Source organism: Ailuropoda melanoleuca, chromosome 1 (assembly GCF_002007445.2).
Source record: "Ailuropoda melanoleuca isolate Jingjing chromosome 1, ASM200744v2, whole genome shotgun sequence".
NCBI classification, from domain to species: Eukaryota; Metazoa; Chordata; class Mammalia; order Carnivora; family Ursidae; genus Ailuropoda; species Ailuropoda melanoleuca.
In genome coordinates, this window is record NC_048218.1 from 156,896,043 (window position 1) to 156,923,699 (window position 27,657).

Sequence of the window (27,657 nt, forward strand, 5' to 3'; positions counted from 1 at the left end):
TGCGCCGCCCAGGCGCCCCTGAATTTTAGTTCTTATGGGGAAGATTGATTAAGTTACTCTCTTACTGACATTTTAAAGCCCTTCTTCAAATTTAGGTTTCAATTAGACAAAATTCCAGGCTGTAAATGAAAGCTGTTCATATAAGTGAATTTAGAAATTTAGCTATATATTCTTTAAAAACATTGACTACATCTAAATGGTGTTTAGGCCACACCTTTTTCATTTACTTTTTGTTATATACATTAGTGCCATGAAGGGAAAACTATTTAGTTACTATGACAGCATTTAAACATTGTGCCCAGGAGTGTCTGTGTACGTCCGTCATGATGCATTGTTAAGTTCAGAGCACATATGTTTAAGAGATGTTGCTTATTGAAGAACAATAAAGGCTTTTTATTATAAATGGTGTCTTTGATTTAATTTCAGTCTGTGTTAGCTGGTGAAAAAAAAATAGATCCTGAAAACATTCAAAGGAAACTTGTCCCTTTTTTCAAATCCAGGAGGAATCAATACTGGGTGTTTCAAATGAATGGATACAATTTCACTTATAATAATCTCCATGATTGTTGAAGGGAGACCAAAGCAAAAATCATGATATACACAAAATGCTGCTGGAAGCAGTATCTTATGAGCTACCTGCTCATGCTATTTTCTTTCACAGAATTCTAAGTTTGAAAATCAGACATTTATTTTAAAAAATTAAAATACCCACTAAGGAGGAATACTGTATCAGTTCATAGTTGATAGCTACTTTCTGAACTATTATGGTGGAGCTAGTTCAAAATTCAGGAATTAGAGTTGGATCAGAAAGAGAATCTATGCATATTCCTTAGTCTGGGGGCTTGTTTCCTCCATAGTATCCAGTATATTCTATAAAGGGTATTTTTGTTATGTGTTTCCTCAACTGGAAATATTTTGTGCTTCTGGTTCTATCTTTTACATAGCTTTGTGTGTGGTAGACAATAAATATTAGGTAGATACATCAATACTATGAAAATCTCAACAAAAACCCATGAAGTCATTCTTATAGTATATTTCCACTGTTACTATTCCTTTTCGTAGTACTTGGTGGTAGAATCCTGAGCACCAGAAATAAACACAGTCAACCTTAATTGATGTTGATACTACTCACAGCTATTGGAGTAACTTAAAATGTCTATTTTTTGATCAATTAATGTTTTCATGAGAACTCAGATATTTAATAGAGCTAATAAAAAGACTAAACCTATTAGAATATTCAGAAATCAAAGAGAATGGTAGAAAAGCTTTTATAAGATTCTTCTAAAAATATTAATTATGTTATATATTATATAGTTTGTTCTTTTTTTTTTAAGATTTTATTTGTTTAAAGAGAGAGCACAGAGGGAGATTGAGAGGGAGAAGCAGACTCCCCACTGAGCAGAGAGCCCAGTTCTGGGCTTGATCCCATGACCCTGAGATTATGACCTGAGCCAAAGGCAGATGCTTAACCGTTAAGACTGAGACACCTAAGCACCCCTGTTTTGTAGTTATTTTCAAAAAGTTATCAATTTCCATGTTTCATTGACAAACATGCAATTGATACTTAAAATGCTTGAGCTGATACTTGCTTTGATGCCTGCCTCATTTATTATGTACTCATGGTATTCAGCACATTTTCTTCACAAAAGTTGGTTGAATAGCTTGAATTTTGTATCTTCCTTTATGGATGTTTAAGTTATACAAATTGCATTTCCAGCTGAGTTGAAGAATTTTCAAATGTCAGAGAGGTTCCCAGAACTAAAGTTTTTAAAAAACTTTTGTTGCTAAAAATCTTTTCTTAGGCTCAGGCTCCTCAGTTTTCAAATGTGGTTGATTTTAATTAAAGTTTAAAGAGAAAAAGAAACCATTGGAAAGATATTGGAACTAAATAATTCACTTCTAGTGAATAGGGAGTTTGCAGTTTGAGTTAATGGTATTCATTACACTGATTAAAAGCAGTGAGCCATTTTGCCCTTGTTTATTTTCCAAACCAGTGTTTTCAGTAATGGGGGTGGTTGGTATTTGATGTTTTATCTGATGAGGTATTTACTGATGGACTGGTTTGACTTCTCTACTTAAATTGATAACCACTTGAAAGGAACTTATCAGGCAAAAGAACAACTTCTTTTCTAGAGCTGGACCATTTATTCCAAGTTTAGACAGTGAGAAAACAATTGAGTAGCTTTTATTGCTACCAGCTGTGCTATGGTTATTTGAACAAATGGAAGATTAAAGGAAATGTACAATTTCATTTTATACAGCATTACCCAAAATCAGGATTCTTTTGCCTAATAAATATTGCATTTGTAGTTAAAGAACTTATAATTACTTGGATTTCAATTCTGTGATGAGTTTGCTGCTCTTTGAAGGCTCATGTGCGCCTGTCAAAAATGAATCTTCCAGAATTTCAGAGAAGGTAGTGCTGCTGGGTTTGCAGCAACTTTATGATTGTCTTGCAGATGTTATGTATATATCTCTATATATTATATATACTATATGATATATAATGTGTATTTATTATATGTAACATATATATAGTATTTTATAGTAACTATATCTCCACATGCTACACACACACACACTCCCAAATAAACAACTTGAAAAATAAAATGAGCCCTCTAAACTTTGAAAAATTACATCTCTTGTCAAGGAATTCCAGTGATTAATATCATTTGGCTACTCTAGGACTTTGGAAAAAAATGAGAAGTGGGTGTTTAAATGTTTTAAGAGGTAATTTTCCAAGCAGTTGAACAGGTAGTTAATAATACCTTGTTTTCATTTTCTTGTCTGAGACAATCCTAAACTCTAAAGGTCTGAAAGAGAGCAGAAGAAGCCACGTTGAACAGAGTCTGAAGTCTATGCCCCAGATGTAAAATTCTCACACTTGCCAGCCTTCAGGGTTCATTGATCAGTATATGGAGTCAGTTGTGTTTGAAATATGATTATGGGAACTGGGATTGGCTCCTTGTGGTTGGGCCATTCTATTGACCTAAATATGTAGTTTCCTGGAGACTGTTGGTGTACCTGTTCATTGCTATAACTTATTAAATGTTATCATTGTGGAGAGACAAACTTTTGAGTGTGACAGAGCCAGACAGGCCATACAAAAGGGCTAGAACAGAGTTTCTGAACCTCAGCACTTTTTGTGTTGAAATTTTGGGCTTAGTAATTCTTTGTTGTGGTGGCTAGTTGTGTGCACTGCAGGGTGTTTAGGGAGCACCTTTGGCCTCTACCCACTACATGCCAGTAGCACTCTCCCACCACGCTGTAACAACCAAAAATGTCTCCAAGTGTTGCCAGATGTCCTCTGCAAGGCAAAATTGTCCCAGTTGAAAATGACTGTGATAGACAACGAGCTTCCGGCAAGTGTATTGGTTCTTAATCATCTCTGCATCCCCTGTGCTTGTGAAAGGGCCTGGCATAGAGTTAGACTTCAATGAATGTTTGCATACATTTTTTTAAATAGGTGACTTAGGGAAGAAAGGTGGTTTATTTTTCTATCACTTTTTTCTGCCATTGAGTTCCCATGTTATTAGTAGAACAGGCATAAAATAAAAAGATTCAATGCTGCATTATTTATAAAGAGCAAATAAAGTTAGAAAAATAGCTGAATGCCTACTAATGTAGATAATAACCAAGTCAATATGGTGCATTTTTAAATTTTTCTGAGGAATATTACACATTCATAAAATAGGTCATGTACCAAATCTTTTAAATGACATTGTTTTTTAAAAAGGAGATTATAAACCTAAAGAATGATTTGTTTTGAATACATAGGTATGTACACGTATATGTAAATGCATTATCTTTAGGTGAAAAAAATAAGAAGGGAAATGCTTAATTATTAGTTATGGTTGCTCTGGCATTATGATTAGATTTTATGTGCATCTTCTGAATCATTATTGAAAAATGCCTTCTTTTTCTTTGGTCTTTAGAAAAACCAAATAAAATAGAAAACAGCTAAGTCTGAGTGCATTTTATATCATCATCCAAATTGGCATTTTGTTCAATTTTTAATGAAAAGAATAAATTACAAGCTTTACTTACTTTTTTGGAAATTAAGTTACCCACATTTTCTTGTAATTGCATTATTTGATTTGGCAAGAGCAAATGTAGCATTAACATTGATTTGGTATACTAAACATCATCTGTAAAGAATACTTGGTGTGTTTAATAATTATATGGGAATTCCTTAAAAATGTTCAAGAAATAATTTCTACAAAGTTTTTCTGAATTGCAAACATCCCTATGTACTGTTGACCATCTCTCGCCATGATTACTTGCCGTCATCTTATGGTAAAACTTTCTTGTAGACCTTATAATTAGGGGAGGAGTTGTAGTTGCTGCCAGCGTACAGTGTATGATTTTAAAGGAATGATGCAGTCTGAATTAATCGAGCTTCACGTATGTGACTGTATACCCGCATGTATATTCACTCGGTGTAGATGTGTATATTAAAGTGAGATTGTGTAGGAGGTATTTGTGAATTAATCCCAGCTTTCTTGGATAAGTACATTTTAGGTACATACATATTGTCTTGGAAAGAGAAGATCCACAGCTTAGAACATGAGAAGTTCCCATTTCTGCCTCCATGTCATCATATTGAACCAGAAAGTCCCTGTATTTCAGGCTGCCATGTGTTTGAGTGAGAAGTTAAAGAACAAATATTTCCCCGTTATTTTCCTGGATCCTAGAAATGCTATAATCTCACGTTTCATGCACCCCATGTGTTTCCCTCAGCCTGAATACTTTTTTTTTCTGCCTAATTGCTAAGTTTTCTTCAAGCTTTAGTTTTAACAGCATTTCCTCAAGATGGGCATTCCATGATGTCTACTCTCTCGGGTCCTCAGTTGTGCTCATAGCACCCTGTACTTCCCTTGTCATAACACTTTAGTACAGAATGGTGAGTCCTTATTTAATATCTGTCTTCTCCAGGAGAAGTCTGTAAGCTTCTGTGAGGGTGGAAATTAGACACATTCCATTTTCCAATATATTTCTAGAATCTATTAAAGTGCCCAGCATATGGACTGAATTTAATAAATATTTGATAAATCATTGAGCGGCTGAATGAAGGAAGAAATCTTAATTCCAAACTTGGTGGGAGGAAAGAGTAAATAAAGTGCATGAGAAACAATTCTCAGACAATGTAGAGTAGTGCATTTGGTGAACAATGACTGGGGATCAAATGCTGTTTTTCTTTACAACCAAAAGTTCTGATTTGGATTATGTAGAATTTTGGAAATGTGAATTTTAGTAATGCAATAAATTGTTAAAAGATAGAAGTATTGCAAATGTTCATTTATTTATATTCTTTAAGATGAGTGCTAACAATATTAACAGTTATAGTTATCACATTTGTATCAAACATTTCCAGTTAAGAGAAGCTTTATTTAAAAACCTTAGCAGTGCTGGATGGGTGCTTTTCACATCTGGAAAGTAAATACACCTTTCAGTCTCCTGATTATATGTTAACCTTGTTAACATATTAGTTGTTTCTTCATTAGGAACATGGTTAAATATATATATATGTATATATATTTAAAAATATTAAATACATAGACAATATATTTAAAATATTAAGTGTGTGTGTTTATGTTTTATAGTAAAACTACTTCAAAGAGTCAGTGAAATATAGGGATAATTTTTTTCTAGCATAAATAATTCTAGACCCTTTATTATGAATCAGATTTAAGAAAAATGTTTAAAAATGTGTCTCCCTTGGGGCGCCTGGGTGGCACAGCGGTTAAGTGTCTGCCTTCGGCTCAGGGCATGATCCCGGCGTTATGGGATCGAGCCCCACGTCAGGCTCTTCCGCTATGAGCCTGCTTCTTCCTCTCCCACTCCCCCCTGCTTGTGTTCCCTCTCTCGCTGGCTGTCTCTATCTCTGTCGAATAAATAAATAAAATCTTTAAAAAAAAATGTGTCTCCCTTGGTTTTAGCTTTCTCTTCTTGATATCACCTGAAATGTTGCCTTCTCCAACATTTTTTGCCCTTCCTTAATTTCTTTTGAAATTGATCTCTAAAATTTTGGTTAATTCCTTCTAAATTTTTCCCTTATGTTAATCTTACCTAGCTAAAATTAAAGCAAAATAATGCCCAATAGTGTCTTTATGGTTTACCATTACTATAGAATTTTATTTCTCATGTAAAAGTCACAGCATTTTGTCAATCATTTATTCATAATCAAAATGCATATAAGGAGCACCAAATGTACAATGAGCTCTGGATACAAAGATCAAGATGTATTTCCATAGTTAGAAAATAGAATTGAAGATATCTGTAACATTTGCCACATGCAAGAAAAGAACATAGAAATAAATCTAATAAAAGATAAAAAATATCTTCATGTACAAAGATGATCTTTAATGAAAGTCATTTGAGAAGATTTAAGTAAATAGAGAAAGATACTGTAATCATGAATTGAAATATTCAGTGTTACTAGGTTGTTAATTCTTCTCAAACGGAGCTATGGAATTCTAATCAAGTACCCAATAGAATTTTTTATGGAATTCAACAAGCTAATTCTGAAATTTATGTGAAAGAGTAAAGGATCAAGAAAAGAAAAGACATGGGGCGCCTGGGTAGCACAGCGGTTGAGCGTCTGCCTTCGGCTCAGGGCGTGATCCTGGCGTTGTGGGAACAAGCCCCACATCAGGCTCTTCCGCTATGAGCCTGCTTCTTCCTCTCCCACTCCCCCTGCTTGTGTTCCCTCTCTCGCTGGCTGTCTCTATCTCTGTTGCATAAATAAATAAAAATCTTAAAAAAAAAAAGAAAAAAGACAATCATGAATAAAAAGAAAAATGGGAAGAATGGCGTTATAACATATGTAGACTTCTTATAAAACCATGATATTGTACATGATGAAGAGCCAAAAGAATTATACTGCATTGCCAAGAAAGCACCGATTTGTATGTGGAAACCAGTTATAGACAGAGGTGGCATTGTTGATCATCAAAGGGATGAGTTAATAAACGGTACTGGGACAAAAAATTGAATTTTTATCCCCACCTCATAAAAGCACAAAAGCAATTTCAGATGAATTAAGGTTTTACATTTAAATGCAAATTGGAAAATATGATATAGAGGGTGGAAGAATTTTCTAATAAGCAAAATACAAAAAAAGTACTATCTCAAAGGAAAGGATTGATAATTCTGAACAGTAATGATGAATATTAAATTTAAAATTTATACAGTGAAAAGGAAAAAGAAACAAGTTGAAGACTGGGGAAAGATATGTGTGTCATGAATATGACAAAGTAGATTAGCATTCAGGATATCAAAAAGAAAAACAAGTAACCCAGGGAAAACAGGACAAATAAGAATAGTCAATTTTGATAAAATGAAATCTAAATGACCACTAAACAGATAAAATCATGATCAGGGAAATGCAAATTAAAGCTACAGTGTTATATAATTGCATACACCCATCAGTCTGACAAAATAATAAAGTTCGACAACACCAAGTGTTGGTGAGGATATGGAGGAAATTTCACCATACTAGAGAGAAGTGTGAATTAGTACCATTTATGAAAGCAGTATATTCATAAGTATGTAGTCAAGTTGTGCACCTTATTAGGGCCCATCCAGCAGTTCCACTAAGAGGTATAATACCACAGAGATACTTCCATGTACACAAGACATGTACAAAAATGTTTATTTCAGCATTGTTCTTAGCACTGAAAAACCGGAATCAAACCAAATATCCATTAATAGGAAAATGGATAAGTAATTTGGGGTATTTTCATGCAATGGAATATTATGTGGCTTTGGTAATGAATGAGTTAGACATATATAATTCTATAATCTCAAAAATATGTTTACAGTGCTCTGTATTGTTTAAGATTACACACATCTGAAATAAAATCAAAAGCCTGCTTACGAGTGACAAATACTAAATTCTTTATGAAACTTGAAATGGAATTAATGATAGGCCAGGTGTGGATTTTGAATGGCTAACTTGTATCATAAGGCAAGGGGAGCTGACCCAAGAGCAGGTGTGGACTTTGGCCAATATTTCCTCTAATAGTACTTTTTAAATTCTTATGTGGAACCTAAGCAAAACACAAAATCCTCTCATGTTCTACAAATACTCTTTTGAATTTCTTGGGTAATGCCTTCGGCGTGTATCAAGCTTCTTGATGTTATTTTAACATGTCTTTCTGTAATTGTTTTTTAAGTGTGGCACTTGAGTTTTCAGGACTGTTCTGAGTTGTGATATATCATTGTACATGCATTTTGAATAGGGACATCTGTCTCTGCAGCATATTATGTCTCCTGACATGCCATTTCTCAGCTTGACGGAGCACCTCTAGAGGGCATAGGTTTTAATAAGAGAAAATATGTGATTTTTTTCCTTCCATAGAAAGTGGGTGGTGTTGCATTTTATAAAGAAATAATGAATAGTTGGAATGACAGATTACCCAGTTTACTTTTTTTGTGAGCCAAATATAAAACTAGAAATAATGCTTATTCATTTTAGCCTTTATAATATTCACTTCAAAAAAATTTTTATAGGAGAATATTTACTAAGTTTTCTCATAGTCATAGCAGACAGTGACAAAAGTGGCTTCTTTGTCTTTCTCTCCTAAATCTTTCTTTCTATAGCCTTACTATTTTTCTTCTAGACCCTAAGTGTCTTCTTGCATTCTATTATATGAGCAAACTTACATTTTGAAACACGTTGGAACATTGTAATTTTTAAAAACATGTTATGGTTTTTTATTACTGAATTTAAATCCATTTTGATACTATTATAGTCATTCAGTAATCATAGCACAGTTCAAAAAAAAAAAAAGGCACAATGATGAATGAATGTGTTTTTCATAGACTCTGCCCTTGAGAAGGGCCCAGTTTAGTGAGCGAACTGGATAAAAACACCTTCATAATGATAAAATGGGAGCACTCAGGCAGAAGCAGGAATGGTGTCCCGTGATACTGAAGAAGTAGAGACAAGCTCTCCTGAGTGGGGTGACACTGAGCAAGCTGACAGACAAGACAACTGGTCAAGTCTAAAAGAAAGTACGTTTGCCAGCAAAAAAAGCAGGAGAAAAGGGCAGACAGGTGGGACAGCAAGCCCAAGTGGATAGAAGAGGGAAAGCTCTTGGTCAGTTGCATGAAAAATAGAACTTCCTTGTATATGGAGAGTAGGTCTGTGCAGGAAATGACAGATAAATCTAGAGAGGTGGAATTTGCGTTTATACATAGTATTTATAGTCCTTTGCTTCCATTTTGCCTGACTCTACTATCTTGCCTTGCACTACCCCCGACTCCAAACATTTCTTAGTTGTTGGGGAAGATTCATTGGTAGTTATTTTTTCAACCTCATTTTCTCATTACCTAATAACTTCTTTCAGTTGTCTTGATTTCCAAATATGGGCCATGATTTCAGTCATCTTATTCAAAAGATTTTATGAAAAGGTCCTACACTTGATCCAACTAAATGGTTAGCCGATTTCCTACCTAGAGGAAATGTTCATAATTTAACAAGTCACCAATTTAAATCTCATTGCCGAGTTCTTCTCTTTGTTTGGTTAATATAACTGGTTCTTGAGGGTATGTGTTAAAGAAATGCTTATGATGTGTACCTTCACGGGACGAAAGTTTAAGTTTAGTCTTTTTCCCACTGTCAATGCACTTGCTTCATCCTACACTTGCAACATTCTACGATCAGGAAGGAATACGACCTTGACCTTTTATTTTGTAGAAATCTCCTCCTTTGAAGTGTTTCAATTATGACTTAACAATTTCCCATTTCTGGATATTTTGGTAAAATTTTAGAGCATTTAGAAATCATATGCCATTCCTTTCGATTGCAAGAAATTATCCTTTTATTTCCATGATCTGTTAAATGGGTATTTTGGTACTTAAAACACTTCAAAAGATTAGCTTCGTGTCTAGAATGTTTGCCCTAAACATCTTAAAGGTATGTGTTGTTTGTTCACATTTAGCAACGATTTTTTTTTAAACTTTAAATGGACTGCTTTATTAAAATAATGGAAGAACTCAGTAGAGGAAGAACTCCCAGGGAAGAGGTTAATAATATAAATAGCTCTGCTGAGAGTGCAACAAAGTTCTCTATTGTGCTGTTGCCACAGCAGCACCAATAATTCAAAACAAGGAAATGGAGTCTCATATTTAATATAATACAGACTTTTCCCTAGAACTTCTGTGGTCTAGGGTTTTTCAGGGATTGGCATGTTTATCTACATATGTCTAAATTTAGATATGCCTTTTATGTAATATGGTAAAAGAGAAGTACTTAAAATTCTATAAGATGCAGTTATTTCTTAAGTATTTTTGTTTGTTTCTGAATTGACTTTAAAATATCAGGAATTTTCCTGCTGAAATAATGCCCTAGGACATTGTGAATACGTGCATATGGAGAGCAACATAATCTTTTATGCATTTCACATTTGATTTTTAAAGGTCACTTTGAAAGGTATGAAGAGGTGTTTGGTAACGCAAGAAAGAAAGAGTTTTTTTTTTTTCTGTTGAATATTTTAACCCCATAACAAGAGCTACCTCTGCTATAGAAGTGGGTTTCCCATTCTGAAAGTCCAAATCTGGAAACTCAAAAACATGGATGTAGAAGTTTGGGAGTTTTAAAGTAAACTTAATATCATTTTAGAAATAAATTTGAAAGACATGGAACTCCTACCTCCGATATGTATAACATTTAATTCACCATAAAATAAAGCACAATTAAAGCTCTGCCAGAAACATTCTAATATACAGTGAAAGCTTATTTATAAAAAATGTTCAAATGTAATATACTACATTTTATTAAACATATTTGACACAACATAGTCCAGATAGAGACTTCCTTTAGAATACAATTTTTGTTGTCCCTATGTTAGCCACTTTGTCTTGCAACCTGCCTACCTGGCTTTCATACCACCAATTTTGCCGTTATTCTTACTAAAAAAGTAGTGTTTAGGCAATTCTGATTGTTATGGGATAAGAATAAATGAAATGATTAGGGAAATTTCTGTGTTCTCATCTTTTTTACCCAATGACTTCATGATGATGATGCAAAAAATTGGTCAAATGTGTATCCAGTACGTATGTGTGTTTGTATTTTACTCATTTAATAAGAATAAATGTTGCCTAGAAACTAGTTTTCTCAAAGGCTCAATTTACATACTATGTGTAAATTGGCCAAATATTATTTTTTACATGAAAATTTAATAGGGAATTATGATTCCATTTCACTTATCTCTTCTGTCTAGTGTTGAAAGGGGAATTCTCAGAGGCTTGAGAAAATAATCGTGCATTAGGCTTAAAAATGATTGAAAAGTTAAAAAGGAAAGAAAATGAAAATGAGAATGTATTCATCCATTCAGCAAATACTTGTTAAGGAACTACCTCTGTTGGGTTTCTAGGTACTGGAGATAAAGTATTAAAAAGGATGGGATAGCCTCATGAAATTTCCTTATAATAAATATTTAAAGAGGGGATTTGATAATAATATAATCTATTGAGATTTTCTAGTATTGTTATGACTCCTTCCATTCATTCACTCATTCAGGCAATATTTGCCTCATGAGCACATCAAAATTTTTATTATGTAACCTAATCTCCCTTTTCTTCATTCAATGTTATTTTTTTCCCAATTTCTCAAAAGGAATAAAAGTTTAAACATTAAAAGGACTTCACTGTCATTGGAAAACAGAGTCAGGATTATCCATTCTAGGATAATTCTTTCTTTTATTTTACTCTTCCCATCCTAGCCTTGATACTTTATTTTTAGTATATCTGAGGAAGACCAAGTGTGAGATTTAAGAGCAGAGCTTTGTCTATGAGTCTGAAACAGAGTCGACAATGATCTATGTGTCCTGGAGAATAATAAACTTTCTATATGATGGCCATGTTTTACATAGTACTAGTGAGCATCATAATTATTCACGGACTTCTATTCATAGATTGTTCTCTAGAGGAGGGAAATACTGCATTGGGCTTTGTGGCCAGTCTTCCTGTTCAGACTCAGTATGCTTGGTGGAATATGTTTTTATCAATTCTCTATTTAGAGAGAGAAAGGCTGACAAAGGCTTCCATGACTTTCAGTCTTCAAATGATGAAAATTGAGGACCTGGTGGAGGATTTCAGGAAACCACTTACTTAATTGACTTTCTTTTCAAGGAAAATGTATTTCAAAGGATAATGGCCTAAGATTTGACTCCAAAACTTCAATGTGGATCAGAAATTCTTCAGGCTGAACTATATAGCTAATGCTCAATTACCTTAGCTTCTATTGAACCATATTCTAAACGCCTTCTTTTGTAACCATCACCTTGTGCCGAAGTCTATATTTTTAGCCTTTAAGCAGAGCTCAAGCACTGTATTTAGACATCTGACTTGAAGACAAAAATTGCTCCATGAGCAGAACAAATGTTCAGAAAATAACATTTCAAGGTTAGAGTTAGTGTCCTGAATAAAATTCCTTTTCTTCTTTTCCTCCCTATTGAATATAACATAAATAATGTACCCTGACTGGCTTTCAAGATTAAAAAATCAGAGAATAGCAGTGAACTTGAAGAAGGAAGAGGGAGTAATTAAAAACTGAAGGGGCTTCTGTTGAACTATTGTTTGCCTGAAACTAAGTATACATTTTATTCCTGATTCAATAGGATTATGGATCTTAAAAGGTTTTAAAAAACTGTATAGTAAAGCTTGTAGAGAAAGGGCCCAAATGAGCCTACAGCCACCTTAAAAAATATTGAAAGAACACACACACACACATACACACTCATTATAATACCCTTCTCACAGTGGAGAGGAGAAAAACTATATATAAATATTGTTTATGATTATTTGAAGTAATTGTAGTTATCAATTTTTAACCATTTACAATGTGCTGGCCCTTTCTATAATTGACCTCACTTAATATTCACAGCAATTCTGTGAAATAGGCATTATTAGCCCCATTTTATAAATGAGAAAATAAAGCCAAAGCATTTAATAATATTTCTAAGACTATCGAGTTAGTGAGTGGTAGCATATTATGGATGTTTCTTAGGAAAATCCCAGAATGGTCCCTGAGACTCCCTAGTATTGAGAAATAAAAACAGTTTAATTCTTAGGGGAATAGAAGAGAATGAAACAACATGATTATTATTGTTAAACAAGACATTGCAAGGTCCCCGGACCATTTCCAGAAAGGGAAGTCACATATTTGCACTGAGGGAAAGTGATTATCACTTGGTGGAAACTACTTTAAAGGAATGCGGCTCATTTGGACTGTGTGTGACTTGGTGAGGGACTTATCCCTTTATATCCCAGGAGGCAAAAGGATGTTGTAATTGCATTTCACAATGGGCCCGAAACTAAATGGGTCTGGGCACTCCTTCCTTTTCGCTGCCTGGTGCAGGGTATAATCTTCACTTAGTACAACTCAGTCTCTGTGTGAACAGCTAGAACCCAGGGCTGTTTTAACGATCAAAGTTTCTCAACCTTGGAACCAGGGCCTGAAAGAAATGTTGGAAATTCTGGGTGGTTTTTAAGCACTGTATTTAGAAACAAATAAAGAACATGTGGAACTCTTTGACCCTTTTCTGATCCTTGGTGTTCTAATACTCAAAGTACACTTTAACCCAGCAGAGGGAGGCATTCCACAGTAGGGCATAGTAATAATGTAAGGAGAGATCAAAATCTTTTAAATCAAAAGTGAGCAAAAGATTTATTATTAAACTTGGTGGAATACCAAGTTTATGTCACAGAAAGTATAACAGTGGGCTATTACTCGTTGAACTGATTATCGTTCCTGTTTGCAGAATGGGTTGTCTCAGTACACACGGCCCAAATGGTATCTTAATTTTAATTCATTTAAAATTCTAAAGGTTAGCATTGCATTTTTATCCCGAGTGTTGTGTTGTTCTAAAACAGAGATTTTTAAGTACTAAAATTTAATTCCATTTAGTTACTGAGTCATAGATTCTTCCAGAACTCTTGGAAGTTATCACTATTATAGGTGGGAATATTTCAGCCTGGGGAAATTCAATGATTTGCTCAAAGGGAAATAGTAGTAAATGTCAGAGTCAACATCTAAGATTTTGGATTTTAGAAAAGTATGAAAAACAGACAAAGCAATGCCCCCCTTCAGTTTCTGTGTTTGTGGAATATTCCACCCATCCCCCTACCCTAGGCAAAATGAGAGGTAGAAAAAACATTCCTGTGGGAGTTGGACGAATGTCTGTTCAAACCTTGCCTCAGGTCTCTAACAATACTACTTGGCCAATTTAGCCTTCATTTTCTTAAGTGCTACTATGCTGTTTTGTATATGAACAGAAAGAAGTCTGGGAGGTTACCACATCAACAATGGCTATTTTTGTAGTGTGGATGATGAGGCAGTTTTTGCTTCTGTCCTCATATATTTTTTCTGTTATTGGATTTGACGATATATTACTTGTATAGTACTTAAAACTTTCCCTTTAAAATAAAAAATGTGAATTTTAGTTAGTATTTACAAATAATATGCAAGATGCCAATTTAAACTTTTTTTTTTTAAAAGCCCCATTAAACGGTAGACAAATGATGGCTACATAAAGCATGAGACTCTGGGGCCATTTCTATGTCATTTGTTCTGGTTTTTGGCTCAGAAAACATGACCTCAATTATATATTCAATTGTGTGGGTTTCCCCCCCCCAATTCTCTGTTAGTTATTTCATCTTCCATTGTAGTAACTGCAGAGAAGAAAAGCATGTTTTGTTCTTATTTGGAATCTAATTTATTTCATAATCTTCAAAAATTTTGTTTCTTAAGTTGTCTGTAATTTTAAGACCACCACAGGTGAACTATCTGGATTCCAAAAAAACAAAACAAAACAAAACCCTCTTTTTATATGCTAGACATTGGTTTTGTAGTCAGAATTATCTGTAGTCAGTTCTAGTCCGCCATTTACCAAATACGAGACCTTGGTCAGTTTACCTAGTATTTGGGAAAATTAGTCTCCTCATCTGTGAAATAGATGGAAGAAAACTTAACCCTCAAGATCATTTAGATAATTAAATGAGTTAAAATTTTCAAGTGTTTGGTATTATGGAGGCAAGATAAAGACGGATTCCTTTCTCATTAACTTGATTTAAGTTCAACACTCACTGTTACTATTGTCCCAGGTAAAAATTTGCTTATTCATTTTGGAATAAATTGGATGTAGATTTTAGTAGTCTGTTTTTAAGAGTACTTGAATCTTGTGGAGTAACTAAGATGACCAGCTGACACATTAACATAACATAACACATTAACGTAAGGTTGATTTCACCCTAAATTGTCTGAGTTGTCAGGCAAGCTTCACTTTATCAAGGAATAAAATGAGAAATCCACAAAGCCAAAGTAACAAGAAAATATACTTTTGAAGCCAAAAGACCAAGTAAAGGGTGCTGTGATAATGGAAAAGATTCTGACATTCATGAAAAGTGCTGCACAATTTTTTGATGTCTTCAGATTTATGAAATATTTTTTTTCCTGATGTTCAAAGTAGAAAACTTGGTCAAAAAGAAAAGGTAAAAAGAAGAATATAAAATTTATCTATAATTATACCGTCCAGAGAGAATTATTATTCACTTTCTGGGCTTTTAGTCTTTTTCTATTGAATATGTAGAGACATTTTATGTGTAAGGTTTAAGGTTGTGAATGGAGTATGTCTGTGTTCCAAGATGTGGATAATAATGCATTCATGTTTTTCTATCTTTTTTCCTAATGTTGTATTATAAACGTTTTTTAGTGTCATTAAATATTTTCAATATTATAATTTGTAGAAGTTGTATTATAATCTGTCATGTAATTATACCATAATTCCTTTTATTATTCCCCTTATACTGGGCATGTAGACAATTTGCAGGTGTTCAACAAAATGTTAAAATAACAGTGTAATGGAAATTCATTTACATAAATCACCATTTCACATCTTTTATTTTTTTTCCCTTTAGAATGATTCCTAGAAATAGTCACTCCCAAAGAGCATGAACTTTTAAAAAGATTCCTGATATACCGTGACAATTTTTTTCTCCAGGGAAAGTGTACAGATTTGCATTCCTATCAGTAGTATATGATATATGAGAGTACTCTTCACATCATATGCTTATCATCATCTTATATTAGCCTCAACTGAAAGTAAAAATGTTAATCCTTCATAATCTGCATTTATTTGATTACTAGCGAAGTTGAATACTATGTGTCTTATTTACTGAGGATACACACACACACACACACACACACACACACATACACACACACCCTCCCAGCAAGTATTAGATATGTTGTATTCAATGACAGTTTTAAAAATTTTATTTGAATACATGTCAATGAGCAAGATCTTGGCTAAAAATAATCACCTTCGCAGCAAATTTTGTCAAATGCTTAAAGCATTTTAAAGAGACTACATCTGGGTTGCTTTCCTCAGAAAGACATGCTGCATGATACTATTCTTATGAGATTTTCATACCACCTTTTGTGCTGAGGAAGTGGCTGACTTTGTTGCATTTACGCTGGGTTCCCCAACAATGTCGAACTAGCAACTTTCAAACCTGCAAACATCTGCTTTTGTCATCAAAATTGAGAGACATAACTGAAAGGAAAGTTTTAGTTCACAAACTGTATAATCTTCTGATTCTTCAGAATGGAAATGGATAAACTTGAAAACATATTTAGGGACTGAAGCTCTAGTCAGCATATAGCTTAAGACTGGAGAAAGGGTGAATTTCCTTTCAAAGTAAGCCCTGGCATGACTGTACTCTCTCACAAGAGAAAGTAACATCTCCAGAAATTGTATCATCATTTCCACACCTATTTCTATGATTCTAAAAGTTCCTTTCTATACAGTCTGGTAGTACATTTCTTTTTTTTTTTTTTAAGATTTTATTTATTTATTCGACAGAGATAGAGACAGCCAGCAAGAGAGGGAACACACAGGGGGAGTGGGAGAGGAAGAAGCAGGCTCCTAGTGGAGGAGCCTGATGTGGGGCTCGATCCCAGAACACCGGGATCACGCCCTGAGCCGAAGGCAGACGCTTAACCGCTATGCCACCCAGGCACCCCTGGTAGTACATTTCTATAAATTCAAAAAAAATCAACAGTAATTGCAGAATTTTTAGTGTGTATACCTGGGTCTTATTATGTATAATTTTTTAAGATCTTAGCTTATTCTTCTAGGATGTCGTGTTTGGTCCCTAAGAGAATCAGCTTTGAAACATTTCCAATTTGGGAGAAAATAAGCTTTTACAGGAATGAAATATGGTCCAAGTCTTCAACAGATTGAAGGATAAAACTGGCTTATAAAAAATAGGTTTTTTTTTTTTTCCTTTTTAAGATTTTGTTTATTTATTCCAGAGAGAGAGAGAGAGAGTAAGGGGAGGAGCAGAGGGAGAGAGACAAACAGACTCTGCACTGAGTGTGGAGCCTGACTTGGGGCTTGATCTCAAGACCCTGAGATCATGACCTGAGCTGAAACTAAGAGTCAGATGCTTAACTGACTGAGCCACCCAGCTGCCCCTGAAGAGGGGTTTTATAAAGTATTTCTTAAGCTTTAGAAGAAGTTAATAAAATAATTTATTGAATTCAAACATGACTCAGCTTCTAATATTAATTTTGTAAATAGGAAAAAGATAGTTAAATTATTAAGACACCTTCATTTTAAAGGGTAACTATTATTATTATTATTATTATCATTTAGCTCATAAGGAAATTTATTTTTTTTTACTTTTTTAAAGCCCTAGATCTTTTTTAATCGACAGTTATTTGAGTGCTTTCTTTGTCATGCATTCAGTCTTAGATCCTGGCCTGTGTGGGCTCTCGCTGTCTAATAAAGGCGATAAAATAATGTCTGATTATCTGGAGCACAAGGTAATGAATCCTATTATCTGGGCACATCCTTCTTCTCATTTGCAGACAGCTTAATTTTTTACATCTGGTCTTTAGCCAGTGCTTGACATGGAGCAGAATTTAGTATTTGAGAGGAATTTCATTTGTTTGTACATTTTAACTGTGATCTTTTCTTACTGTGTTCAAAGAACTTTTCATAGCTACTGTCCTCTAATATTTTAAAACTAAGTATGCTTTCTATTGCTTATTTCTTATTGTAAAACCGTATGTGTTCATTTTAAAAAATTAGAAAATACTGAAAAGTAAAAAGAAAAAGAAATTATACACACACACGCGCACACACACACACACACACACACACACACATACACACACACACCAGTAGAGAATACCTGTTAACATGTTGGCAGATACTCCACAGTCGATCCTATATAATTCACATATAATTGTTTCTACAAAATGAGATCAGAGTGCTTGGTCACCTGCTTGTTACACTAAATATCATATCTTTGACATTACGTATTTTATAAATGTTGCTATTTTTTTTAATTGACCAGGTGGTTCATGTTAGAGATCATGTTAGCCTGCAGAAAATTTGTGTACGATCCTAAGAGTGTTACCAATCTTTTGAAATGAAATTTCGCATAGAATTCTAGATGTCTAGGGACACCTGAGTGGCTCAGTCAGTTAAGTGTCTGCCTCTGGCTCAGGTCATGGTCTCAGGGTCCTGGGATCATGCCCTGCATTGGGCTTCTTGCTCAGTGGGGAGTTTGCTTCTCCCTCTCCCTCTGCCTGCCAGTCCCCCTGCTTGTGCTCTGTCAAATAAATAAATAAAATCTAAAAAAATAAAAACTAAAAAAAATCTAGAGGTCTCCTATCTCTTGAAAGATGGCAGTCTCTGTACTATTCATAATCTGTAGGGCACAGTGGATACGAGCTGATGGTAGCCCACATTAGCTGAGGCTTGTGCTTTTCATTTAATGTAATCCTTCCCTGGTTTCCTTCACTTCTTGATGTTCCTGCCTGACTTCTGAAGCAGTTAAGTTTGCCAAGGGTGGTGGATTGTCTAGGGTAGTGGTTTTTAATGAGGTTGTCCTGGTCTCTAAGTCAAGGATCAGAAAATTGTGGGAATGTTTTCTGGCTGCCACAATATTCAGGGGGTGCTTCTAGTATTTAATGGGCCAGTCTCATGGATGTGAGGGTTTTGTAATGTGAGGGACATTGCTACACCTGGAAAAATTTTTCTTGTTTTATGCATTTCAGTTATTTCTTTGGATAGTGGGTGAAACACCTGTTTATAATTATTTGAGGCTAAAAACAAAATTTGCTACACATATAAAAACTGTTTTATTCCATTTTAGTGTACACTGAATTTTCCAAGACTACAACTATCATATAATTTCACATTTTATTATTAGAAGCACTATGATGAATAGTTCACCATTTGGAAAATCATGTCACTGACAGCATAGCTCATGGTATTTTAACCAACATACACAGCTCTATCAGCATGCATTTGTAGCTCCCTTGTTCAATATTGGAAAAAGGAAAGTTCGTGCTCCTTTAAAATCTTCTATGAATAAGGAATAGTTCTCAGTTCCTGCAAGAGAATATTAATCATTTTTCATGTTTTCTTTATGTCTGCCGTCTGTAATTTGCCTTAGCATGTTATCTGGACTTCATTTAATCTTATTTCCCTTTTACTTAATCATGTGCTGGTAAGTCTGGTTTATTGTTTCTTGTTTTAACACTAGATTTTATTCTCATGTGCACTCAACTGTCCAGTCTTTCACTTGCCTACCTTTCTTGTAAGACCGACTTCTTATTACACCTCTTCAATTTGATTTACTCACTGCGTAGTAGGGCAAGCATTAGAGGACTTCTGAGACATGTAAATATTCATGCATGGGAGCTCTTTATTGATTTTGAAAAATATACTGTATAGAGGTCAGATTTAGAATCTGTGAGTTTCATTTTAGGTTAGCAAAAGAGCATTGCAAAATTCTTGTTTCAAATGTGGGGCTTTGTGCTTGATAAGCTTAATGTTCTGGGTAGGCATCATGGATGTATCTAAGTCCTGAAGAGGCTTACAGTCTTTTAGAAAGATATTATGTAGAAATAATCTATGGCTAGACTGAGAGGATGATGAAATGTACTCTAGGATTTTGGAGCGGGCAAGTTGGCTTGTTTGAATAGAGGAGGAAGGCTTCTGTAAGAGGCTGAGGAGGTTCGTCTGAATGTAGAACCCTGGGGAGACTCCTTTTTGAGAAGGAGTGAGTGACTCTTTTTCGTTTTTCTTTCCCTTCTTTTTGCTCGAGACCTCTGTGTCTTTTCACCTTCCTTCCTTGAAGATACAGAAGCTACAGATGTTAGTGGGAGGGTTGTGGATGTGAAATGTTGATTTTACGTATTTGCTCCTCCTCTTAAACTCAGGACAGACACAAAGATAGGACCTCAAGGGCTTAGAACTCTGCCGTTGTTGCTCTTCAAGGCAAATCGTAGCTGGCATCTCAGAACAAGCCATGACTGGTATTTGACTTCAGTCCTAGTACATTTTCTTAGCTCTCATTAGAAAACCAACTTATGAAAGTGGAAAACAAATTCAATAGCTTTCCAAAGTTTTTCCTTTTCTTGTTTCATTAGGTGAGTAGGGGGAAATACTAAGAAAGGAGAAATGACAGTAATTAATTGCTAGCTTCCTTAGCTTGCCTTAGTTTACCAAATTTAACTCTTTTTGCAACACCATCACCACATGTGATTGTATAAAAACTGCTAGAAGTTCTCTGAAGGAAGTAAAATTTTCAATTTCTTAGCCAATCAAAGGCAAGGGTTAGTGAACTTCAATAATGTTTTGATTTTGAGAAATTCTTTTTCCTGATACAGTGGGACATACACTTCAAAGCGAGTACTCCAGATTTAATTCAAATGCCACACATTGAAATAGCTCAGAAAATTGTGTGATACAGAGTTCTGGGCTGACAGTGTTTTATATATTGCAATCTTTTGGAGTTAGAGCATCATATCAGAATTATTTTATTTCATTAAAATCAGTCTTTAGGTTCTACATTTTCTTTTCATTTACTACAGATATTTGCAACTACAAAACAGTTCAGAGCTTCTTCAGAAGGCATTTATTTAATTTTCCCTTGTCCAGAGGCATATGTCTGCTACTTGGTCCTGTGTTTTAATTGCTAAACTCCAGAGGAAGAGAATTGTCCACGCCAGGGCCCCAAGTTGTCTAAGTTTCTATATCCAGTAAACTGGCTCCATTCCAGGGCAGAAAATTTATCAACAAATGAAACACCAGCTACTTCCCACACGTCCTCTGATCACATTAAAAAAATCACTCCCCTTCCCACCCAGCTGAGAGTGTGCTTAGAGTATGGAGCTGACAGACATTCTTTCTCTTCCTCCTCCTCATTGTGTAAAATCGCTGGTTTCTGTAGTCTGTTAGGCTTCTTATTAATAGTAATAAAATGTTCATTCACTAACTGTCTCATGCCTACGAGCTAGGTATTGTCACTCTCTTTCCCCTCAAGTTAGACTGTTTTTTATACAGTCATGTTGTAGCAGAGAAGAGAGCTGGAAAACTGATTTTGGGTCTGTACCATCAGGTACTATTTAACCAGGGGGAGGGACTGATAAAATTAGCAAGTTGACTAACCACTTCCCTTCCTTGTGGCTCTTTAATATTATAACGGATACAGAAAAGTTCAGAAGGACTGGGCTAGTTTTCGAAACCACAGCACACTTTGGCAAAGAGGGAATGTACAACAGAACGGGTAAGTTTCTTTCTTTTAATCTTTTAGGAGAACTGTAAGAAGGTTAAAGGGGTGGAAGTTTTTAAATTGGATTATGCGAATAGTCTCTAGCAGTTTGTAGGCTCTGAAAAGATAAACCTGCGACGAGGAGGGGGAAGCAAAAGGTTTTCTGATTAGCAGCAGTAGTTCCAGGAGCAACAAACGTGAGAGTGAGCAGAAGATTCAGCTTCTAGAATATCTTCGTTGCCCCCCGTAGGTCAGAGTAAAATACTCAGCGGGGAGGATTCTTGTACTAGTATAATTTTTGATAAATAAGTTCCTGCACTCTTAGTTCTTGCAATCCAGACTTTGTAATTGTCAGTAGAGACATTGAGTTACTGAACCAAATGTCCCTCTGGATCCTGAAACGGATTAAGATCTTCAGTTATCTTGCCTGTGGTTTAAATTTGTATTGCTTTTAACTTTTTATTATGGAAAATCTCAAATACAAGCAGAAGTAGAGCACACAGTGCATAGATTGCCAGTGCCCTGTCGTACAGCTTCCAGAGTTAGGGACTCAGGGTCCACATTGTTTCATGCACACTTCTGTGGCATGCTCCCCACTTTAGTCTAGTAGCGTTGCAATATTTTAAATGTGCCAATTCTTAACATTAAATGAAAGAGGCCTGGAATCTCCTCAAGGCTCCTATCAGTTCAGTAATATGTTTATTTTAGAGAAATATCATTACAGAAAATTACATTATGAGCCAGAGAGAGCAAGCTCAACTTTCCAGCTGTTTGGCCAATGGGAATGGGATTAGAGGATAGTAGTGAAGACTGTGGACTCTGGGGCTAGACTGCTTGGGGTCAAATTTTGGTTTCATGCAATCCAGTGTTTTTGAGGAAGTTTCCTAATCTTTCTATACCTCAGTTTCTCACTTGAAAAATGACGATAAATGATAGTATTGATTTTTTTGAGGATAGGAGACAGTGAGACCATCTGTGCATGTAAAGACTTGGCAAAGTGCTGAGAACAGAGAGTACTCACTGTATGTTAGCTCCACAACTGTTTGCTGAAATGATTAGAGTGATGGGAGGGATGAGCTCTGTTTGGACAAAAAGCTAAATATGTGTCTGAGCATACTTGGTTGTTTTCTGACCATTGTTTTCTTCTGATTTTTGATGATGTGAGGCCAGGGAAAGTGTCCATGGGGACATCTTAGTTCTGTTGGGCTCCTGAAAACTCCTCGCTCTTGCTCTTACCCACCAGCTCCAGATTAATTCTCTCTGAAAAGAGTATCAGAGCTTGTCTTGTCCATCCTCTTGCTTTGAGGAAGAAGGAACAGAAATTTTTCTCTGCTCACAGAGCAAAGAGAAGTCAGTTTGAGGGGAGAGTCATGGGCTCCTCTCATCCCTGAGAAGGGGTGTATTGTCATTGGGTTTAGGCAATGCTGCTAGGCCTGGGAGGCTGCCTCACATCTGAACTCTTGTCCTTTCTCCCAGAGACAGAATCCTCTAGGCCTGCCCTGGCCTTCCAGGGCTACAGGCTGCGTAGATGCTTTTCTCATTAGTAATGAGGATGGTGAAATTATGAAGATGGCCACAAGTGGGGAGGTGAGGACCTTCTCTACTCTGTTCTTTCTCTGTGTTATTAACAAAAATACTAATGACTGCCATTGACTGAGCATTTGCTATGTGCCTGGCACAACGCTGGGTGGTTTTCTAATTTAATACCGCTAGTATCCCTACATGACACATAGTGTTGCTATGTTCACTTTATAAATAAGGAAACTGAGGCACATAGAGATGAAGCAACTTGCCTTTGATTACCCAGCTAATAAGAGACAGCCAGGATTTTGTTCCAGGTCTGTCTGACTTAATCACTTCTTAGAGCATTTGTCCCTAAGAAAGCAGTCAAAATGCATCCATAATTTTGCTCTTAGCCTTCCCAAGGTGAAAGTCATCAGTGTTCCTTTAAAGCACACTGAATGGAAAAGCATTTGTTGTCTAGCAATAGATTTCCCACAGTGAATTTTCATAATGCCTAATTATAAGCTGGAAATTTGTCAGAAATCTTGACAAATAAAGAGGCTGATGGGGTGGGGGTGGATACCACTGTAAGGAAGTAAATATCGAACTGAGAGGGGGAAAAAAAGAAATGCTCTTTCAGTAAATTAACCATGCCTCAGTGGCGGTTGTAGTTTTTAAGGCCATTTGTCTCTCTTGAGTTTTTGTAAACGATGGGTGAAATTCATCTGCGTCAATTTTCAAGAACATGCAGCACTGTTGTAAAACAAATGATAAACATTGATGCACTGCTGAAATAAAAATTGGCTGAATCTTCTGGGAGGTGCTGAAGAGAACTGGGTCATGCACCGTCAGACATTTTAGAAACCTGGGATTGACTTTCAGTGCTTTTTCTTTTAGATTACTGGTACAACTGTAAAAATAGAACCAAATGTGTGAGTGAAGGAAGAGGTTAATTTCACAACTTTGGAGAATTTTTTTTTTCCCTCTAGGGGAATAATGGTGTTTTAAAAATTTTTCCTTTCCTGAAAGGGACACCATCTGGAATTTCCAGCTAAAAATGAGAACATCAGATATAAAATAATTGACTTCTCTTATCAGGCAATCGGGGTGCATTCAGCAATCTTTCATCTTTATTTTTCCTTCATTGGATACAGAACTTTTGCCATCTTGATAGGATCAGCCAAGCTTTACTTATAAAAACATTGGAAGAGATTTGAAATCCTGTTATCTTTTTGCAGAAAGCAGGGGATAAATGGAGTTGGGACTGCTGGTGGGGGAGGGAGTAAAGTTGGAAAGATCGTAGTTATAAAGCATCCTTGGATTCTTAAATTTTTGAGAAAGCAAAGAGGCTACTTAGTACTGGTGACTGCAAAACATTTTTTTTTTTTGCAGAATTGTTCCATCACCTGTGTTTTCTTTTCTCTAATGTCTTTATCTCATAAGAACACATCGCTCATAACTTGTAAAGGATTCAGAATTGGAAATTTCCATATTTCTCTATGGTTAGAGACAGATGCAGAAGTGCCATTTTGCATGTCGTGGTCACCTTCTTTATGCACTGATAAAACTTCTGATGGCTTTGGTCACCCCCACTGGTGATGAGATATCAATGCCCTCATGCTTCCAAATTGACTTTTTCTGTCCTAATCTTTAATATTTGTCATCCTTTTATGTCACTGGTGTTTTGGGGATTAAATATTTTATTAAAAGTCTTGAATAAAAAAGACATTTGTTTTTCTTTGAGATGAGTTCTCTCTCTCTGTCTCTCTCTCTCTTTTGTTCTTTAGACTCTTCCATCATAAATTTTGAGTATCACCTGCCCTGGAGATTTAGAGATCAATAATCACAGCTTCTGCCCTCAGAAGGCTTAGAGACTAGTGGGTGAACAAAACTGTATGAAGTGAATGAAGCCGTAGTTCATAAAGTATATCCTATCTTCATTGGACTAACTATGTTGGTGAGGTGGTATGTGTGTTAGTAAGGGACCAAGCTCCGAGATCAGAGAGCCATGGCTCAAGTTCTCTTACTTTGTGATTTGAAGTATCTTACTTCAAAGTAAGTATTTGAAGTATCTTACTAACCTCCATAAGCTTCGATTTCTTTACCTGTAAAGTGATACCGCGCTCATGGGGTTTTATATGAATTGTGTGATATGATACATGCTAAATATTTATATAGCATGCCATATATAGTTTGAGGGATTAGGGGAAGTCTCTATCAAAAGATGGCTCACTTTAAGGTGAGCCTGAATGACATAGACCTTTCTAAATCACAGGAACTGCAAGTGCCAAGTGGTAAGGAGTTTGGCTTCTCTGAGAAAGAGAGTAAAGGCCATCATGGTTGAAATGTTTAAAAAGGGGAGAGTTGCTTAGAGGTGTAAATAACAGAGTCAAGATTGTGCAGAGCCTAGTATGTCACGGTGGGGAGTTGCATATTTTTGTAACTGTAATCAGAAATGATTGAAAGTTTACACTGGAAGTTGCATGATCTGAATACTATTTTTAAATTAGTTAAAAAGTGGGCAATAGGATCTCACGAAGCAAAAGTAGACATTTAGAAACAGGTTAGAAAACTCTTATAGTAAGTAGCCTTGTCCAGAAATGATGGTAGCTTCCAGTAAGTAGTGCCAGTGGGGATGAGGGCAGTGGACAGAACTGAGAGATCCAGTATAATAAATAGGATTTGATAAATAATTAGATGTGAAAATAAGGGTGAGGAAAATGTCAATTCTGATCCTGTGGCATGAGCAGCTGGATCTAGGGAAATGTCGTATATGAAGATGGTGCAAAGTGGAAGATGAGCAGACTTGGACATCTCAGTGGAGATGCTCTTGGAACTTTGAAGGGAGTACATCAAGGAGGCAAACGATGGCATGTAGATGGTATATGGAGCTGTGGAAATACATGTGATACCTGGGGAGATGGTATGAAGGGAGAACAGCTGAGGGCTCAGTACTCAACCATGGGAAACGACAAAATTTAGAAGGCAGATAGAGGAGAATTGTTGAGTAAAGGAGATGGATAAATAGCTGCCAGAAAAAATGGAAAACAAAAAACAGAATATTCAGGAGAAATGAATCGTTACTCATATCTAATGCTAATTAAAGAGCTAATAAATTATCAAAAAATGTCATGGGATTTAGTAATGTGGAGCTTATTGGCACACAATAAATAGCCAGAAAATTTAATTTCTTTAAAATGTTACTGCATTTTGACATATTGACTAATCAATTTTACTGTTGACTAATTGAATACATCAGTGAAGATTTGAGTCCTGTTAAGTGGCAGTATATTTATTAATTTCCTTATTTTATTTTCATGTGGCTGTATAGTATTCAAGGAAATAATAATAAGTTATTCATGCTGGTCTAAATTTATTTCCCCTAATGTGTAAATTGCTTGAACTTAGCACTTTTTTTCATATTTGTATTTCCATTGTCAAGGCTGCTGGGTGCTGTTGCTGAGGGCACGTCTCTCTAGGGTGTGTCATTCACAAAGGGCAGTGGTTTTCAACTGGGGGGGGCAGTTTTATCCTTTGGGAATATTTGGGAATGCCTGGAGACCTTTTTGAAGGTCACAACTGGGGACTACTGTGCAGGTGGCTTCTAGTGGGAAGAGGCCAGGGGTGGTGTTAAATATCCAACAGTGCACGGGACAACCTCACACAACAAAGAATTATTGGACCCAAAATGTTAATGGTGCTGACGTTGAGAAACGACATCGACGATGATGCAGCCCTGCTCAGCACGCACCACCAGGCATTGGCAGTAGTAGTTCCTGACTGCAGTTTTTCTGTAAGAGTGTGGGGATCTCTTTGTTCATTATCTGTGTTTTCAATAAGTTGGTGTAGCAAGTAATCTTTGAACTTTGCTTTCATTGTGAGATTTAGTAGAAAGAAGTGAATAAATAAAGTGCATTTGTATGAACTGCCTCCGTAGAATTAGTTTTCAGTAGAATTTATCTACATGGGTAGAAATAGAGGGCAGTGCTCCACCCAATGGATGTTAGAGCTGGAACCTTTTAAGTAAAGTTCTTATGCTGAAGTGTCTATTAGGGAAGTTTTGGAATTAAAAAATAATTTCAGAAGTTATTAGATTTTTTTTAAAGTATTTTTTTAAAAAAAGCATAAAGATACTTTTTTACCCTTTAAAAATAAACATTTTTATTTTCACCTTATTATAAAATAGTTCATATATCTAAAATTGTGTATGGGTGTGTGTAAATATAGTGAAATACTAGGTATACATAACCAACTTAGGAAACTAATATAACCGTTATCAGTGCTGTCTCCTCTGTAACTCCCCACCCTGGAAGGGTAAACACAATTCTGAATTTTTGTTTATTGTTCTTTAATTAGTGTTAAAGTTTACTACATATGTATATATGCCTAAACAAGATATAAAATTAGAGCTTTTCAAATGCCTGTGTGTATGAAATTAGACCATTATCTTTCACCATACACAAAGATGAGCTCAAAGTGGATTAAAGACTTAAGTCTAATACCTTAAACTATAAAACTCCCGGGAAAAAAAATAGAAGAAAAGCTTCATAACATTAGTCTTGGCAATGATTT

At 35.5% G+C, this 27,657-nt stretch overlaps 1 protein-coding gene across 13 annotated transcripts in view; it reads left to right on the top strand.

Moving 5' to 3' along the window:
* The window catches only part of HDAC9 (histone deacetylase 9), a 974,909-nt gene that overhangs the window by 162,759 nt on the left and 784,493 nt on the right, over window positions 1-27,657 (top strand). For 7 of the 13 annotated variants that reach the window (XM_034668845.1, XM_034668895.1, XM_034668912.1 and 4 more), the window contains exon 1: window positions 20,867-21,597. The exons of 2 other annotated variants lie outside the window; for them this stretch is intronic. In XM_034668845.1, coding sequence (XP_034524736.1) covers window positions 21,582-21,597 — 16 coding nt within the window. In that variant the 5' untranslated portion in view covers window positions 20,867-21,581. Of the gene's footprint in view, window positions 1-20,865; window positions 21,598-23,058; window positions 23,170-27,657 lie in introns of those variants that run through there. 4 more of the 13 variants (XM_034668924.1, XM_034668925.1, XM_034668927.1 and 1 more) reach the window with 2 other exon arrangements.